The sequence below is a fragment of the Moschus berezovskii genome, chromosome 8, assembly GCF_049115385.1.
Source record: "Moschus berezovskii isolate FMDL1 chromosome 8, NW_MosBer_1.0, whole genome shotgun sequence".
NCBI classification, from domain to species: domain Eukaryota; kingdom Metazoa; phylum Chordata; class Mammalia; order Artiodactyla; family Moschidae; genus Moschus; species Moschus berezovskii.
The window spans coordinates 8,924,583-8,944,410 of NC_142467.1; the positions used below are offsets into that span (position 1 = coordinate 8,924,583).

General features: G+C 46.6%; 1 protein-coding gene across 1 annotated transcript in view; it reads left to right on the forward strand.

The window, feature by feature from the left end:
* The first annotated feature begins 9,035 nt into the window (after nt 1-9,035).
* LOC129558985 (uncharacterized) overlaps nt 9,036-19,828 on the forward strand; it is a 32,358-nt gene continuing 21,565 nt past the window's right edge. The window contains exons 1-2 of the mRNA XM_088839284.1: nt 9,036-9,095; nt 14,792-15,088. Of these exons, the coding sequence (XP_088695410.1) occupies nt 9,036-9,095; nt 14,792-15,088 (357 nt within the window). The remainder of the gene's footprint in view (nt 9,096-14,791; nt 15,089-19,828) is intronic.

Here is a 19,828-nt window from a genome sequence, read left to right on the forward strand (position 1 = left end):
AAAGAACATACATATAAATATTTTAACTTGGAACAACTGTAAAACCAGAAACAGCAAAAAAAAAAAAAAAATTGAAACAGTCAGAAACAAGGTTTTTCCTGACTCCAGGAACAAATATACCTTTTAAAATATCCTGCCCTAACCCTCCCCACCCCCAGCACCACCATCTACCTCACTCCTCAAGCCATGAAATTTTCTGACACACTCTCTCTTCGTCATATTTTTGGTTGATCTTATCACTTCAGTAACTATTTTGACCTTCTGGCATTTACGTTTTCAAGGGAAAACATTTGTCAAAAACTTTATTCACTTACGAACAAGGAAGGGGGCTTCCCTGGTGGCTCTGGGGTAAAGAGTTGTCTGACCAGTGCAGGTGATACGGGCTTGACCCCTGATCCGGGAGGATCCCACACGCCTTGAAGCTACTAAGCCTGGGCACCACTGCTACTGAGCCTGTGCTCGAGAGACCGGGGGCCACACACACTGAGCCCAGGAACCTCAACTCCTGCAGCCGTGTGCCCGAGTACCCCTGCTCCACGCCAAGAAAAGCCACTGTGGTGACAAGGCTGTGCCCCGCAGCTAGAGAAGAGCCCACACAGCAAGGAAGACCCAGCACAGCCAAAAATACATGAACAGATAAAAGTACGTTTAAAAGAGGAACAGGGAAGAATCAAGATTTGCAGACAATGAAGACTAAGGTAGCGACAAATTTAATCTCCTTTTATTTTACCCTTTTCATATACTTTCACCCTTCTGTAGTTTCAGAAAGAAGGTATCCTCTTGCATGTGGAAGTGCAAGATCAAACTATCTTTTTCCTCCTACTTGATAATACACCAAGAGGGAATATATTTCTACATTCCATTGTCTTTGTCTTTAATTTTTTTTTCCATAAGCAGAATTAACAACTTATGGCTGTTTTTTCCTTTAGTGAAAATCTCAATGCAGCAATAAGAATGAAGCAAATTAATGGAAATGCAACAATTAAAAACTTTGCATGTCAGATTTTTTTTTAGAACATGGGAGCTATGTTCTTCCAGTTGACCAAAAAACAGCCACTTTTCTAGGTAAAAGTCAAGTATTCACCAAGGCTCACAGACTTACTAAGAAGCTTCTGCGCCAAACTGTTAGGAAATAAAAAATGGTTAAAGTTTTAAATTGGTCAGCCAAGTACAGGAAAATCCTACCACACCAGCTTCAGGAAGCTTCCTCAATGTTCCTAAGGTAAAGGCTGTCTTACATGCCAGAATAAGAAAGCCTATGAAGATGAACATGCTCACCAAATAAAATATAACACCGTAATGTCAAATCTGGTAAAACTCTAAGAGGGATGCACTTAAGTATCCTCCAATATCGACAGATAACAATGCATCAAACTGTCCCATGCACTATCAAAAAAAAAAAAAAAAACAGCAACGACAACAACAAAACTGATGATAAAAAATAATCCAAGGATATTTTTTAAGTCTAAGAGAGGAATGAGTTTTATCAACAAGGCTAGAGCACCTAATAAGAGAAAACCAGCAGACTCTTGTGGGTGTTTAGCAGAGGAGGGATCAGTTTGTCATAGGACCGCATGTGGCCTTCCAGAAAGTCAAAGAGAAGCAGGCTGAGCAAAAAAAAAAAAACAATCAACAGAAGCAATAAAATTTGCCACACAAAAAAGTTCACATAAAGATGATATGAATACACACAGGGACCCATAGTTTTTTCATGCACATCAGGACAACAGCTGATGTACTATTATAATTCAGAAGAAAAGTTACTGGGTTCTTTTGTTCCTTCTCTTGAACAAAAGAGAAGGGCCCTCTATGCTCTAAGTTGTACCAATTTGAAACGAACAGGACTTGCAGTACTCTAAAATAAGCATTTCACACCTGGTTTTTGCCAAGTATTTCATTTATTTCGCCCCGTATCATACAGGAAACGAGCTCTAACATACCTAATGCAGCTCCTCTATGAGTCATTCTAGTAATACAGAGCTAGCACAGCAAGTCTGTGACTTCCCTTTCTCATATGTGTATTGAATCATGTCAATGTGAATTGAATTGTAGCCCTAAAAAGATGTTCAAGTCTTAACATCTATTACCTGTGAACGTGACCTTATTTGGAAATAGGGTCTATGCGGGTGATCCAGCTACAATTAGGTCACAAGAGTGGGCTATCATCCAATGACTGTGTCCTTAATAAACACAGGAAACACAGACAGAATGATGCAGAAGAAAGGCCAGGAATGATGAAGAGAAAGGGAGAATTCTATCGACAAGCCAAGGGATGCCTGGACCTACCAGAGAGAAGAAGGTGGAGGGGTTCTCCCTCACACTCCTAGAGGAGAGCAGCCCTGCCAGTAGACTGATCTCAGAGCCTCTGGAACTCTGAGACAGTCAATTTCTGAGGTTTAAGCCATTAGTTGGTGGGGTTTTGTTAGAGCCGCCCCAGGAGATGAACACACAGGCCATGGACTGAGTTGTCCCCAGTTTGCAGGGTGTGGCTGGGCAGTCGAGACACCTTCCAGAACCCTTACAGCACACACGATTCCACCCTGGTGCGAACTGATGTGAAAAACGCTGAGACGAGGGTAGGAAATACGTCCTTCTGAAATGTTAAAGAGGTCCTGCATTTGTTTAAAACACATTTTCCATGTTTTCCTCCCCTTCCTCTGTATAGCCACGCTAGGGAAGAAATAGGTAAGCAGAGAAGGAAACTAAACCTCAGCCAGCTGAACGTTCTGGCCAGTGCTACATGAATACCAGAGCAGAGCCGGTGTTTGCGTCAATTTTTCTCTAGGGGGGAAGAACATAATCCTAAATATTTTCATTTGGAATGACGGTGGCACTTAAAAGAAGTGCCTTTTCAAGTGACCCCAGGAAGAAAAAGAATGACATCACACAGCCTGAGTAGGCTGAAGACCTCCGTGACCCAGGCCAGCTGGAGCAGATGAGAAGAAAATGGTAGAAAAGGTAACACATCACCTGTGAACTTGGCCTTGAAGGAGGAGATAGAGAGAGACTAATAGGAAAGAGGTACTGTGGGGGTTGCAAAGAGTCAGACGTGACTGAGTGACTACGTCCACGGTGCATGGGCTTCCCTGGTGGCTCAGCTGGTAAAGAACCTGCCTGCAATGCAGGAGACCTGGGTTCGATCCCTGAGTTGGGAAGATCCCCCGGAGGATGGCATGGGCACCCACTCCAGTATTCTTGCCTGGAGAATCCCATGGACAGAAGAGCCTGGCGGGCTACAGTCCATGGGGTCGCAAAGAGTTGGACATGACTGAGCGACTAAGCACAGCACAGCACCCTGGTGAACACACGAAACATCAAGGAGAAAAACAGTAAAGTGAGTGGAAAGTCTCAGCGAACACGAGGAAGGCCTGCAACTGATGAACTGAGAAGTCCAGGGAGAGCGGAAATGGGCTTAAGGTAAGAGACGGGCTCCTCCACTGAGCTCACAGACGGGTCACCACCGGGAGAATGGACATACAGACAGCACTGTCAGGTTTCTAGCAAGGTGTGAAGAAGGAAGCTGTCCCAGGAGCAGTGTTAAATTCAGGTGAGTGGCCAAGCAACCTGGGGTTGTGTGGTTTTGAAGAGCTGGTTATGACCAAAGAGAAGGTAATAAATCTACTTAGATGCTCTGCGTTTCAAGCATTGGCAAGGCATCCTTGACATCTTTCTTCTCTCTGCCTGTATTTCTACACACCCTGGCCTCCTTGGGTCCCCATGCCAACCTCAGGACCTTGTGCTTGCTCTTCCCTCTGCTTAGAAGAGGGTTTGTGCATCCTGAGTTCTCCCATTTCATCCGGGTCTTAGTTCAGAGGCCACATCTTCAAAGAGGTCCTTCTTGACTATCCTATATGAGGGGCCCTCCTCTGTCACTCTCAAGTTCCTTACACAGTTTCATTTTTCCTTACAGGACTTATCTGAAATTATACATAATAATGTATATATATATTTATATTTATAAAAAAGCAGAGACATTACTTTGCCAACAAAGGTCAGTCTAGTCAAAGCTATGGTTTTTCCAGTGGTCATGTATGGATGTGAGAGTTGGACTATAAAGAAAGCTGAGCGCCAAAGAATTGATGCTTTTGAACTGTGGTGTTGGAGAAGACTCTTGAGAGTCCCCTGGACTGCAAGGAGATCCAGCCAATCCATCCTAAAGGAGACCAGTCCTGAGTGTTCATTGGAAGGACTGATGTGAAGCTGAAACTCCAGTACTTGGAGCTTTGCCACCTGATGCGGAGAGCTGACTCATTTGAAAAGACCCTGATGCTGGGAAAGACTGAAGGCGGGAGGAGAAGGGGACGACAGGGGATGAGAGGGCTGGATGGCATCACTGACTTGATGGGATGAGTTTGAGTGAACTCTGGGAGTTGGTGATGGACAGGGAGGCCTGGCGTGCTGCGGTCCATGGGGTCGCAAAGAGTCGGACATGACTGAGCGACTGAACTGAACTGAATACTTACATATTTATTTTATTTATATATTTAATTTTATATTTATATATTTATTATATGTTATTTACATTTATATATATTTAAATTTACTGATTAGCCACCATGCCCATTAACATGCAAATGCCATGAGTACAGGGATCTTGTGTATCTTGGTCATAGTTATAGTCCCAGAGCTTGGCATAAAGTTTAAAACTCACGAAATACTTGTTGAATGAATAAAAGAACACCCCATCTTATTCCCAAGTATAGTTGATGCTATCCCCTGAAACACTTCTAATCCACCGTCACTGCCACTTCCCAGTACACACAGCAGGCTTAGCAACTCTTGTCAATGCACTGGGATTGGTGCAGAAGCCACCAACCACTCCCCACCGCCACCCTGGGCCCCCCTGCAACTCACTCCCCCACAGATGACCCTACCAAAACAAAAGTCTCACGGGGTCAGCAACCCCTGTTTCCACACTCTCCGTGGTCCTTGGGAAGAAGACCAAACTCTCAAGTGGCCCCAGCCTGAGTAGCCAGCCTCACCTCACTCCATCCTCCCACAAACCTAAGTCCTGCGTTCCTTGATGCCAGTCTGTCCCCTCCTGTTGCGGGGCCTCCGCGCTAACTTCCCTCTGCTGCGTGCAACACTTTCCCCCACTTTTCCTCACGCTGTCCTACTCACGCTTCTCTTATCACACAAGCATCACTTCCTCGGGTTCCTGTTATACGAACCCACAAAACCCACCGCTCTATTCAGAGCATTCACCTCTGTTTGCAGTCACGCTTGCTGTGCTTTTTAAAAAGTTAATTAATGACTGTCTTCATCTTGGACTCTACGCCCCACGACAGGCACGGATCATGAATGTTTTACTCCCTCTTGGATTTCTAGGGTCAAGAGTAGCCCTGGGAACGTGGCTGGCACAGAATAAGTGATGTTGAGTAAGTGATGTGTGCGTGTGTGCCAAATCGCTTCGGTCGGGTCCAACTCTTTGCAGCTCTAAGGACTGTAGCCCCACCAGGCTCCTCTGTCCGTGGGATTCTCCAGGCAAGAACACTGGAGTGGGCTGCCATGCCCTCCTCCGGGGATCTTCCCGACCCAGGGATGGACCCCGCGTCTCCTGCGGTTCCTGCATTGCAGGCAGGTTCTTTACCGCTGAGCCACTGGGGAAGCCTACCCTATCAGGAACAAAAAGCTAGAAGTTAAGATCGAATACACAGATGTAAGAACTTTCCACAAACACTGAGCAAAAGTCGAAGACAAAGAAATTAGTGGAAAACTCTAACAGGATGACAAGCTGCCGTTAAAACAGAAGGAAACAGGGCAAGCCCAGGGCAATGCAAACTTTGAAGTGGGGCTGACTGCAGACTAGAAAAGAATGGGAACAACACACTCTGTTTTATTAAGTAACTGGAACCAGTTCAAACAATTTGCTAAAACTACACAGTTATGACTTAGGTAATGGCAGTAACTAGGTGAAAGGTTACATTTCCATATCCTATTAACAGGCTCCTTGACTCATCAGTCTCTCTGGAGACATTTATCTTTGCAAAGAAACCCTTCAGACTCTCCTCCTCGGCACTTTCCCTTAGAAAAATTCTCCCCAAAGTCTTTAGTCCCCTGGAAAATGTTTTAAAGACATTTCACTGTGGTCGATTAGGCATGCAGTAATAGCTAAGTGAGGCAACTTGGCCATGGAGGAAATGGTTTATAATAGAACGAACCTACTTTGTTCCTGATTAAAATGACTGGTGTGCAACTTGACAAAATGCACACCCTCAAAAGTTCTGAGCATGACAGGAAGTCACGGTTAAAGGACGAAGCCGGATATGTGACCCTCAGGGTTACTGTTACAATCACCTAACGTCAGAACCCAGATCCCTCTAAATTCTCTGGAGGAAACGAAGAGCTGATCACTTTATTTTGATTTCCTTATTTCAGGCCGATTTTAAAATAAGATGTTAACAATGACGTGGGCAAAAACAATCTGGTATCATTTCCTTTCACGGGATCCCATCAGTGACTCATGCCATAAACAGCACGTCTCCTGGTTTGTTTCACTACTGGAGCTAGTTTTCCAAAGACAATTTACCACACCCGGCCTGAGAAAGGACAGCGTGAAACTGGTGAAATTCAGATCTTCAGAAATACAACAGACAACAATGCTTTCTAATGTCACGCTGTCTGTATGAAGAGAAGGGAGGCACGAGTCAGGGCAAGCCTGAAGCCTGGGTTAGGAACCCTGGCAAACAAGCCAGGAAGAGAACAATGAAAGCACACTGAACGACGGAGGTGGCCACATTTTGGGGGGCAGAGGAGGGGAGAACATGGCCGGGGAGTCACCAACCTTTCCCACTCCTACCAAAATAAAATTTTTTTAACTCACAATTAAAAAGAAAGAAAATAAAACATTTAGCAAGGTAGCATTAAAACGCTACATGGAGTAAAACCTCCCTAACTGAAACCTTTATGAAGGGACTCTACATTAGCACAAACCCTGATAGCGCCTGACCTTGACTCTCCCACAAGTTACTGAAACTGGAGAAGGATTATCTGTGGAAATTAGTAGGGCAAGCAAGAGGTAAATGTATAACTCATGTAAGTTTTCTTTAAACACTGTAGAAGCCTCCAGTTACATGTAAATGATCATCTTTCTACTTCAAAATTAACATTTCCTCTTTATGAAAGTTTTCTTCAAAACAGTTCTACAAGGGGGCATCCTTAGCAGATTCTGGGTCGTGAATAAAAGCACTCCATAAGCTCAATCTTTAAAACAGTCTAAAACTTCGATTTTTTAAAAACATGAGTTAGTCTTCGTATAAGTGAAATTTGACCGTGCTACAAATAACGACCATCGTGAAGCAAGTTTCTTCCAGCACAGGTATGTGAAATTCACAATATCTGAAGATTTTGAAAAGTCATTTTTACCCACAGAAATAGCAGATGGTAGCCTGATTCTTCCGTAAGGGTCTCCACCTGTACTCTTTAGATTCCGACCACTGTCCCTTGTTTTGCTTACGCTGTAACCACAGCGCCAGCAGTCAACGGCACCCTCAATACGGGTCAAAATGTGTCCCTAGTGGCTGCCACAGCTGTTCGCTAGACTGACAGAATTACAGAAAGACAAGAAGAAAGTTGTGCTCTCTTCCCAGCGCTTGTGGTCCGCGCCCTCCTCAACAAGAGCTGCCCGTATCTGATAGGAACGCGGATCTGCTGCTTTTCTTGGGTCCTGGCGTTCTCCCCCACCTCTGCTGTGTCATTTAAGGTTGTGATTTACACTTCTGTGTTTTTGTGGGTTGGGTTTTTTTTTTTTTTTTGGAGTCCAGTTTCTTCTTTTCCTGAGGCCATCCTCCTAAACTCCCTGGACAGGAGCCACGTGGAAATCTCCCCATCCCCCGATCCTCTACTTACCTGCAGGCGGCACAGCTGGGTGGCAGCAGGCGCTGTCTGGGTGCTGCTGGACCGGCTGGGTTCCGAAACCTCGCTGCCAATGTGCCACTCTTGTCCTTGCCCGTTAGGCACGGCTGGGAGATGGAGCTAAAGGCAGCATTCAGAGGCTCCAGCTCCTTTCAGCCCAGACCTCTAGCTCATGGTCACATGTGATTTTGAGGAATGCCACCTGTACGGAGAACTCACATAGCCACATGGCCACAATCTGCCCAGTCTCCAAGCTGACACTGAAGATAATTCTCTACGTTTTTCCCCCAGCAGGTATATACTAAATACTGTACTAATTATTCACACGGAAATATTTCCTTTGTACAAAGGAACCTCTATGAATCTAACACCATCTAACAGGCATCATTTGCATGCTGCCATAGTCAACAGCGTCTGCCTCTACTCATCCAAGAATACAGAAAGTCTGAAGCTTTAAACCAGCGACATCCAACAGACCTTTCTGCAACAATGGAAATGTTCTATTATCTGCTCTGCCTGCTACAGTAGCCACTCGCCAGGTGTGGCTATTAAGCATTTGCCATGTGGCTAGAGTGACTGAGGAAGTAACATTTTTTCATTTTAATTAATTGAAACAAGTCTAAACAATGTGGCCTGTGGCTAAGCTCCACGGCTAGTACTAACAAATAAGTGTGCCACCGTTTCATGGATGCTGGCACAAGGAATGAGATTACTAGGTCAGAGACAAAGGATTACATTACTCAAAAAACAAACCAACAAACAAACAAACCAGTAGCAGGAATATTAGCATAGTCATGCCAGTTCTATGAAACCCAATTCCCACACTATGACGGACAGAGGGCAGGCAATACCTATCTACCCAATGATTTGCACTAGAGAGGGGATTCGTGAGCTTAGAGTGTACCAAATCTTTTATAGCACACAGTAAACCAACCTATGCTTTGCTCCATAGAGAAAGACTACTTCTGTTTTTCATAGCTATATGCTGTACCAAAGTCCCTGAAAAGATAGTCTGGAATGAAAACAGTCAGTGCCTCTGCTCACAAGATGTGCGGACACCTGAGGGACTAAGGCAGAGCTATTTCCCAACAGTGGAAGTTCAAACACATCTCTGCAATCTACCCATCTCTCTCCAATCCTGCTTGAATATCTGCTTCTCGATGGATTTCTTAAATAACACCATGGTGACAGCTTTCGAAACAGTTATCACTACAGCCTCTTCCCAGGCATTTTTCCATTCAGTAGCTAGAATAGGGGTTTCCCAGGTGGCACAGCGATAAAAAAGAATCTGCCTGCCAATGCAGGAGACACAAGAGATGCAGGTTCGATCCCTCGGTCAGGAAAATTCCCTGGAGTAGGAAATGGCAACCCACTCCAGTCTTCTTGCTTAGGAAATCCCATGGACGGGCTATCGCTCGGGATTAAGCCAGCCCTCCTCAGCCAGCGCCACGAGGCCCTGAAGGAAGCAGGTCTGCCCCTACCTACGGGCTCTTCCATCACCTCTTCTTCTAAGATGCTTTCCTTTAGCTGCACTAAACTTCTCTCATTCCCTAAAAGGCAAGCCATACAGGGGTGGCCCCGCGTTGAATACCAACTACAAAATGTGTCTGTTTGGGCCCCCACGAGAAGTTCTAAAAACATTTGGGCCATTTCATGTTTATGAAATATCAATATTAAGCTCTTCTTTAAAAATCAGGGCATCTGGCAACACTTGACTGCTTCCCAACCTGACAACACTAGGCTGCAGTTGAGTTTCTACCGATCCCTTTAGATGAAGCCTGGGCTCTCCCGCTGCCACACCGCTCCAGCTCTCCCTTCTTTACACTTCCACATTATCCACCTGACTTCCATTCCAAGCATCAGGCTCCGTCCGCCTTGGTCTGGGATGCTCTTCAGTCCTCCAACTTCTTCAATCACGGACTATCATTCATTCTCCAGGTCGTAGTATGCTCACGGGAAGTCTTCCCTGACCACCACCAACCCCAGTTAGGATCAGGCAATCCACTGTATGACACCCACCCACTGAGGCCTCCACTATCATCCTGTCTGTTGTCTGTGGGTCTCTGCATTACTCCACAATCCAATCACCCAAGACTGTGATTTTCTGTTTACAATTCTGTACCCTGCCCCAGACTTTTAGGTCCTAAGAGAGTCACACTAACTGGCTTGTATCCCACTGCATGCCAGTGCCTACGAAGGCCCAACACATAGTAGGAGCTCAATAAACCCTCAATAAATAAATTTATTAAATTTATTTAATAAATAAATTAATAAAGCCATTGGGAATGGTTAATTCAAAATACTGAAGGTGGCGATGTATTCATATTTTTATGCGTTTATTTATTTTAAAACTTTGGACCTCTGAATTATCATTCTCCTCCCCCCAGAAAACGGAAATAACTACCTGTGTAATAGAGATGAAACAAGCAACAGACAATTGCTAATAAGCATTTCACATTGATCAGTTCATTTAACCCTTACAATAGCCCTTTGAGCTAAGTACTTCCTTTATTACTATTTGTCAGATGAGGAAACTGAGAACTTAGGAGATTAAGTAACTTACCCAGGGTTACAAGACTAGTAAATGCCTGGCGGGACTCAAACCCAGGCCCATCAAAACCCCAAAACCAAAATTCTTCAGTTCAGTTGCTCAGTTGTGTCCGACTCTTTGTGACCCCATGAATCACAGCACACCAGGCCTCCCTGTCCATCACCAACTCCTGGAGTTCACTCAAACTCACCTCCATCAAGTCGGTGATGCCACCCAGCCATCTCATTCTCTGTCTTCCCCTTCTCCTCCTGCCCCCAGTCCCTCCCAGCATCAGAGTCTTTTCCAGTGAGTCAACTCTTCGCATGAGGTGGCCAAAGTATTGGAGCTTCAACTTAAGCATCAGTCCTTCCAATGAACGCCTATGATTTATCTCCTTTAGAATGGACTAGAATGGACTGGTTGGATCTCCTTGCAGGCCAAAATTCTTAACCATACACAATTTATAAATGTGAGATTTCTGATGCGTCCTGGATGATAAGAGACCATGTGTGGTAAGGACAAACCAGAGAACTACCTTCAGGCAGTTGAAAGTATAGTTCTGCTCCTGCCATTAGCTGTTTAACCTTGGCTAAGAAGAAGATCTTATTCTCTACATCAGTACAGTAAACTGTAGATATAAGATGATGCCAACTCCTCTCTTGGAGGCAGGAGGAGAAGGGGACGACAGAGGATGAGATGGTTGGATGGCATCACCGACTCAATGGACACAAGTTTGGGTAAACTCCGGGAGTTGGTGATAGACAGGGAGGCCTGGTGTGCTCGGTCCATGGGGTCGCAAAGAGTCGGACACGACTAAGCGACTGAACTGAACTGAACTCTCAGGAGACTTGAGAGCACCGGCCACCAACTACCAACATAATGCAGAGAGCCCTTCTCTTCGGCTATTTGTATGTGCTTTTCACAATCAGCTTTTACTAGCTGAAGGAGTTAAAAGGCAAGAGAAAGTTCTTACATGCACAAGAAGCTTTCTGGCTCAACATTCATGACTATTACACCAAATCACACAGTTCCAGGGTAGTGACACAATCTTTAACCTCAGGTCACAAATAGGAAAACAAAGGTACTGAGCAAAAAGGCCAAGCAAAAAGTTAACTTCATATTCCTCAGGCTGCCCAGAAACCTGCCTTGCCTCCCTGTGTGAGCCTAATCCAAGCTCTCAAAGCCGAGTGGCAGTGGTGGTTTAGTCACTCAGTCACGTCCGACTCTGTGTGACCCCATGGACTGTAGCCCACCAGGCTCCTCTGTCCATAGGATTCTCCAGGCAAGAATATTGGAGTGGGTTGCCATTGCCTTCTCCACTCAAAGCCAAGTACTGGTAGGCCATGTCTATGAAATTCTACACATATCCTGCAGATGGATGAACTCTTCCAAGGAGCAGGAAAAGAATCAGAAATGTCACCAAGTCACACCAAATACAACCTGATGGTCCATCTGGTTTTTCCAAGTGGGATTCTTGCCCATTCTTTGCACCAAGTCAAACCTTTTTCAAATGGTTTCTTAAAAAATATCTCACTAAGAATCTTGCAACCTTTTTTTTCCCTAATCTTGTAAATGTTTAAGCCAAATTCCAGGGCCCACCAGGCCACAAAGTGTTCAAGTTTCAACTGATTTCAATCTCTGTCCTTTTTTCCTATGCATTATAATTTCCTTTCTCAAGGACTTGAGAAAAAATTGTATATGGACATCATAGATTCACTAACTGACTAAAGTTAGAACTGAAATGTCTTCAGTTTTTAATGGGCTTCCCCTGTAGCTCAGTGGGTAAAGAATCTGCCAGCATATGGGAGACCTGGGTTGGTAAGATCTCCTGGAGAAGGGAAAGGCTTTTTAAGAGTTTTTAACATTTATTACTATGTACACATACATGGATGCTTTTCTGAGTTTTCATTCTAAAAATATAGATTTCCAAGGATGGCTCCCATTTGATGATGTAGAGGCACTTGAAATTTTATTTCTGAAAACACCAGCTTAACTAAACTTATTGTTTCCAATCTATTGAGTATATTCACCAAAAAGTGGTCTTAAAGGGCCTTCAATAATGTGTTTTTGACTACACTGCCATATGTAGTTATTAGAATATATGATATTTATATAAAATATGAAATAAAAATATTAGTATTTAACTTAGATTGAATGTTTCTCTAGGGCAAGGAATATATTCTATCAGTTCAGTCACTAGCTGTGTACGACTCTTTGCGACCCCATGGACTGCAGCACGCCAGGCCTCCCTGTCCATCACCAACTCCCAAAGTTTACTCAGACTCATATCTATTGAGTCAGTGATGCCATCCAACCATCTCATCCTCTGTTGTCCCCTTCTCCTCCTGTCTTCGATCTTTCCCAGCATTAGGGTCTTTTCCAGTGAGTCAGTTCTTCGAATCAGGTGGCCAAAATATTGGAGTTTCAGCTTCAGCATCAGTCCTTCCAATGAACACCCAGGACTGGTCTCCTTTAGGATAGACTGGTTGGATCTCCTTGCAGTTCAAGGGACTCTCAAGAGTCTTCTCCAACACCACAGTTCAAAAGCATCAATTCTTCGGCACTCAGCTTTCTTTATAGTCCAACTCTCACATCTATATATGACTACTGGAAAAACCATAGCCTTGACTAGATGGACCTTTGATGGCAAAGTAATGTCTCTGCTTTTTAATATGCTGTCTAGGTTGGTCATAATTTTTCTTCCAAGAAGTAAGCATCTTTTAATTCCATGGCTACAGTCACCATGTGCAGTGATTTTGGAGCCTCCAAAAATAAAGTCAGCAACTGTTTCCACTGTTTCCCCATCTATTTGCCATGTAGCGATGGGACCAGATGCCAGGATCTTAGTTTTCTGAATGTTGAGCTTTAAGACAACTTTTTTACTCTCCTCTTTTACTTCCATCAAGAAGCTGTTCAGTTCTTCACTTTCTGCCATAAGGGTGGTGTCATCTGCGTATCTGAGGTTATTGATATTTCTCCCAGCAACCTTGATTCCAGCTTGTGCTTCATCCAGCCCAGCATTTTGCACGATGTACAATGCCTATAAGTTAAATAAGGAAGGTGACAATATACAGCCTTGACATACTCCATTTCCGATTTGGAACCAGTCTGTTGTTCCATGTCCAGCTCTAACTTTTGATTCTTGACCTGCATACAGATTTCTCAAGAGGCAGGTCAGGTGGTCTGATATTCCCATCTCTCTAAGAATTTTCCATAGTTTGTTATCATCCACACAATCAAAGGCTTTGGCATCAGTTCAGTTCAGTTCAGTCGCTCAGTAGTGTCCGACTCTCGGCGACCCCATGAATCACAGCATGCCAGGCCTCCCTGTCCATCACCAACTCCCGGAGTTCACTCAAACTCATGTCCACGGAGTCGGTGATGCCATCCAGCCATCTCATTCACTGTCGTCCCCTTCTCCTCCCACCCCCAACCTTTCCCAGCATCAGAGTCTTTTCCAGTGAGTCAACTCGTCGCACGAGGTGGCCAAAGTATTGTAGTTTCAGCTTCAGCGGCCTAGCTATACTTAAAAGCACAATGCACTGCACAATATAGGAACTCATAAAATGCCTATTAAATCAGGAATTCATGAACAACGGGCCATAGCTATTGAACCTCAAGTCTAAAGCTGACTTTTTAGGCCTTTTAACTGCTTTCTTCATAAATAAGAGTGGTGCTAACAATGCTTCCTGTGCCTGTGACTTTAAACTGAAAATTAAAAAAAAAAATTAAAAAAAAAACTGAAAATTTACAAATGATAGTGCACATGTAGTTTGTTTGAGCTAAATTCTTAACTTACTTTACTAAAATAAGTCTACTTCCTGAACTATTAAAAGCAAATTTAAATTTGCACCTAAACTGGAAAAAAAGAGGTTTTAAAGACATGAAACATCCTAAGCAAGCATACAGCTTATTTCCAAAGACGAGTACCAATAACGACCTTCTGCTATTTGAAATACTATGACCACAGAAGAAATATGTAAGATCCATAGCTCTGCACCTTTGGGTGAGGAAGAGATGATTTCAATTCGTAAACTAAATTTCAGACCCAGCTAAATATCAGACCCATAAACATGAGTTTTGACCCCAAAACGAGTTTTTACCCAAATCACTCAGGGACATAGAATCAATCATGTCTCAGCTGAAGGACCTGAACTCAGATGACTAGAACACAGGACGTTCAGAAGACCAGAGACCGTGGCTCAAAATCAAACACACCTAAATCATCCAACTGGATCCTCACACCGACCTCAGCGGTGGACAAAGCTGACCCACGTTTTACAGAGGAGAACACAGGAAGGAGACTTGGAAGCAGGCTTCACTGCCTAGTTTCCAAGTATCCGAGGGGTGGTTACTTTCCATCCCGCCTCTGCAATCGCCCTTCGCGGGCGTATTATCGGCTGGCAGAAAACGGGGCAGGAAGGCGTACGGAGCTGGGCAAGCACGCGAGACCAGAGCGCAGGGAATTTCCACCGCTTCCCGGCTCTCGCCGACACCCGGGCACCTCGGGCAGCCACTGGGCTGAGCCCCGCTCTTCCACCCGAAGCCAGTCCCGGGCCAGGGACGGGTGGGGGGCGGGTGGCGATCGGGGAACCGCGGAGCCTTTCTCACCCGCACGGAGAGCTCTCCAAGTTGGGCGGGCAGAAAAGGGCGAGAGAACAGTCCCACCCACGGAGGGGCGAGGGCGCCAGGCGAAGCGCGAAGGTGAGGAGCCCGGGACGGGAGGGTGACCCCTCGCCCACGGCCTCGGCTCCCAGGGGTGCCGAGGGCTGGTCGGAGAAGTAGGGGGGCTCGCGGGGGTTGCGAGGCGCGCTCGGTCCTCGAGACCCTCCCCGGGCGCGGCGCCAGGTCCCCCCCGCGACCCCCGGGAAGCCAGGGTGGAAACGCACGCCCGCGGGCAGCCGAGACAGCGGGCTCAGGGCGCCCGCGGGCATCCGCGCAACTTCCCGGGCCCCCTCCCGCGCCCCCTCCCGCGCCCGCGCCCCGCGCGCCCGGCGGCGGCCGCGGCACCCACCTGCGCGGCGGCGGGCGCAGCCCGGGACGGAAGCGCGCGCGGCGGGCGGAGCTCGTGGCGAGGCTCCGGCTCCCGGGGCGGGGACAGGCCGAGCGCGCGGCGGCGGCGGCGGGGGCCCCGGGTGACTCCGCCCGCCGCGCGCACTCCGCTCCGGGGAGCGGCTCCCGGGCCCGCCCGCGCCCCGTCCTCCCGCGCGCCAGGGGGTGCGGGGCGCGGTCCCGCGTTCCCGGGGCTCCTGCCCGGGGTTCGCACTCGCGCGCGGCCCGGAGGCGGCGGCCAGCCGGGGCTCCCGCCCGGGGCGGGGAGAGGGGTCGAGGCCGCGACCGAGAGGCCCGCGGAGCCGCCCGGCGAGCGGCCCGGAGCGAGGCCGCGGAAAATGTCCGGCTGGCTCCCTCCGCCCGGCGCCGGGCTGGGACGACTGTTCCGAGAGAGTCCGGGACCCACACACTCACACACCCTCCCTCCTGCTCCCGCCCGGGGTTCAGGGACTCCCGCCAGGAAAGTGCGCGGAACCGGCCAGCCGGGGCCACCGGGGGACCCTGCGGGAAAAGTGCAGCGTGCTTTCCCGTGCACGTGCCTGGCCCCTGGTTCGCGCTGCTCCCTCCCCGCACCCCTGGCCTTAGCGGGGAAGCCCTTGCGGAGCTTGGCTTCCCGCTTCTGTTCATCCTTGTGTGTGTTTTTTTTCCCCCAAAACCCTTTCCATCCCGCACGACGCCCAGCGTGCACTCACTCTATGACCACGTTCGCCCCTAAACTGCAGACACGGAACCCAGGAATCAACCCCTCCCCCCGCTCCAAAGCAGGACAAAACTGGGCCCCAGGGATCTGGAATGTTCCAGTCGGAAGGGTTTATACCCAAGTAGCCAGACGCTGAGCATTACTGACTTCCCACCCGCTAGACACACACACAAATTAATAGACGCCTGTAACTCAAGGGCCGTACTTTGCCAGTGCTTTACCTCCCGGGACTGTAAAGAAAGCTGAGCGCCGGAGAATCGATGCTTTTGAACTGTGGTGTTGGAGAAGACTCTTGAGAGTCCCTTGGACTGCAGGGAGATCCAACCAGTCCATCCCAAAGGAAATCATTCCTGAATATTCATTGGAGGGACTGATGCTGAAGCTCCAATACTTTGGCCAGCTGATTCGAAGAACTGACTCCTTGGAAAAGACCCTGATGCTGGGAAAGATTAAAGACAGGAGGAGAAGGGGACGACAGAGGATGAGATGGTTGGATGGCATCACCCACTCGATGGACATGAGTTTGAGTAAACTCTGGGAGTTGGTGATGGACAGGGAGGTCTGGCGTGCTGCAGTCCATGGGGTCGCAAAGAGTCAGACACTACTGAGCGACTGAACTGAACTGAAGACACTTATTCGTCTCGTCTGCCCTGGGTTATTAACTGAAGCAAGCAGTTGGGATCCCCCGCCCTTAAATAAGTCACTGTAGGTGAGAAAAGAAGGAAATGGGGAAGGACTGGAGTCCTAAGATTGTAGTGGTTGTTATTCTTAAGTTCAATTCAGTGCATTTGTAATGTCAAGGTCAATTTCCGGTCAATTTCCATTTTACCTTAAAATGTAGGAGGACGCTTGGGACAACACCAGCAATGTTACCTCTGGGCAGCCTTCTCTGACACCCTTGAGGTCCTGCTAGACCCTGCCACGGCTTCAGCTGCGCTCACAGGGAGCCAGTGTGCCCGAGGAAGCCACCAGCAAGTCTGGATGCCAGCGGGTTACAGCCTCAGGGCGTTGCTGGTTGTACACAGTCCAGCCACTGATCTCTGAAGCCTGGCATGTACTTAGTGAGCCAACCACCACCCCTACTTCGCAAGTGAGGAGAAGACTCCTTTGTCCCGGCCTCCGGGAACTGCTCGCCTGAGATCCGCTTCTGCACCCTAGAAGCATCATCGCAAAATCGGTCCTTAGTGTCTCAGTTTCTCTTTTGGAAAGACTGATTTCTACTTAATTGTAAAGTCTCCTTTCCTTCTCTTGTCTCCTGTAGTGCCCATTAGGCTAAGCTTTTGAAAGGTCAAGAGGCTCGAAGAGACCTGCTTCAAGTTGTTCTTTCTCTTCTCAGTAGAAGAAATATCACCTCTGAAATGGAACCTTATGCAACATACATCCTTTCTGAATATGGTAATCCCCCTGTATCTAGTAGTTATCTTAATTTTATATAAAGAATACATACAATCTTGTGAAAAATGTCCAGGCAGCTAGTGGGGATAAAGAATCCTGTTTTCCCCTGGGGAATATTCTGGTAGGGAAAGAAAAAAAAAAAAAAAAAGAAGCTGGGTGAGTCCATTTGTCTGAAGCAGAATTGGTCTCAGGCTGTGTTAAAGGTTGGTGCAGATGGACCTTTGTCCATAAACCTCCCGCTTCTTCACAGCAGTGTTGCCCACCGAACCCTGCCGGTCCTCCAAGGCAGACCACCTCACACCAAAGTGTCAGGGTCTTCAGATGCTGGTGCCTACAAGTGCTGGTCTTGGAAAAGACAGTGTCTTGGAATTTTGAGCATAAGTGACAGAGCAAATGATGATCCATGGAGAATCTTTCTCATACTCCTTATTTTTAGACTTTTCCGGGGGTCATTTCATTGTAAAGTTGGGTCCAATGGTCAACACTCAACCTGGGCAGTTGCAGAAATGTGCTGGCCTGTAGGGTTTCCTGAAAAGAAATAAAAATGCACCCTTCCTCATTACATAGCGCTTCCAATAAAATCTAAGAGTTTCCAACCTTTATTGAGAAAAGAAAGGTATATCCAAATGGTATAACAAGCTTCAAATTGGCTGTATCAAGCAGTCAACTTTGCTTTTGCACATTCAGAATGATAAGAGAAAAAATATTTATTTCAATTTGCAAATCGTCAAAAAGCACCTTGTGGGCCACATAATGAATAGCCCCATGTTAAATTAGTAATACATGTTTGTTCTTTCACAAATAAATTTTCCTCTAAAATACAGACATCTGTCATGGAGTCAATTATCTTGCACAGCATGTGCTATAAAAGCACATAAAAGAAATAATATACTGCGTTGCTTATTTGAAAGTAATCAGGCAATGGCAAGCCACTCCAGTACTCTTGCCTAGAAAATCCCATGGATGGAGGAGCCTGGTAGGCTGCAGTCTGTGGGGTCGCTAAGGGTCAGACGCGACTGACTGACCTCACTTTCACTTTTCACTTTCACACATTGGAGAAGGAAATGGCAACCCACTCCAGTGTTCTTGCCTGGAGAATCCCAGAGACGGGGGAGCCTGTTGGGCTTCCGTCTATAGGGTCACACAGAGTCGGACACGACTGAAGTGACTTAGCAGCAGCAGCAGCAGCAGCAGCAGCAGCAGGAATACCATGAACACTGGCATGTCTTTAATTTCATGGTGTTAAGAAAAAACTACAGGAGTATGAAGTAGCAAACCCTTTCCTCTCTGTGTACTAATTAAATTACCTATTGTGATCTATATAGGAGGAAACATTTTTTTCCCCCATTAACTGCCAGAAATACCAGGGGACTGTTTTCTTGTCTTCCTCTACTAACCCCTGTAGAGGGAATGTGAATATGTAGTTTCCTTCGAAAACGAAGGAGTCACCACACTGACCAGCTGTGAAGTATGCAGAGAAGACCAAGGCTAGAAATGGCAGTCTAAGCACATAAATTATGATTTGAATGAGGCTAGACTTTTAAGGGGCTTCCCTGGTGGCTCAGCAGTAAAAGAACTGACCTGAAATGCAGGAGACATAGGGTCCAGAAAATCCCTTGGAGGAGGGCATGGCAACCCACTCCAGTATTCTTACCAGGAGATTCCTGGACCGAGGAGCCTGCTGGACTACATACGTTTCATGGGGTCACAAAGAGTCAGACACAACGGAAGCAACTGACCACCACACACAGACTTTTAAGAAATTTATGCATCAAACAGATCTCAAGATGTAAAAAGTGCAAAAGAAGTAGTTTGTTGTTGTTTAGTCCCTAAATCATGTCTGACTCTTTGTGACCCCATGACCTGTGGCATGCCAGACATCCCTGTCCTTTACTATCTCAAGGAGTTTGCTCAAACTCGTGTCCATTGAGTAAGTGATGCCATCCAACCATCTCATCCTCTGTTGTCCCCTTCTCCTCCTGCCTTCAATCTTTCCCAGCATCAGGGTCTTTTCCAGTGAGTTAGCTCTTCGCATCAGGTGGCCAAAGTATTGGAGTTTCAGCTTCAGAATCAGTCCTTCCGGAAAATGAATATTCAGGATTGATTTCCTTTAGGATGGATTGGTTGGATCTCCTTGCAGTCCAAGGGACTCTCAAGAGTCTTCTCCAGCACCACAGTGCAAAAGCATGAATTCTTTGGCTCTCAGCCTTCTTTACAGTCCAACTTTTACATGCAACATTACACCTGGAAAAACCATGGCTTTGACTATCTGGGCCTTTGTCAGCAAAATGATGTCT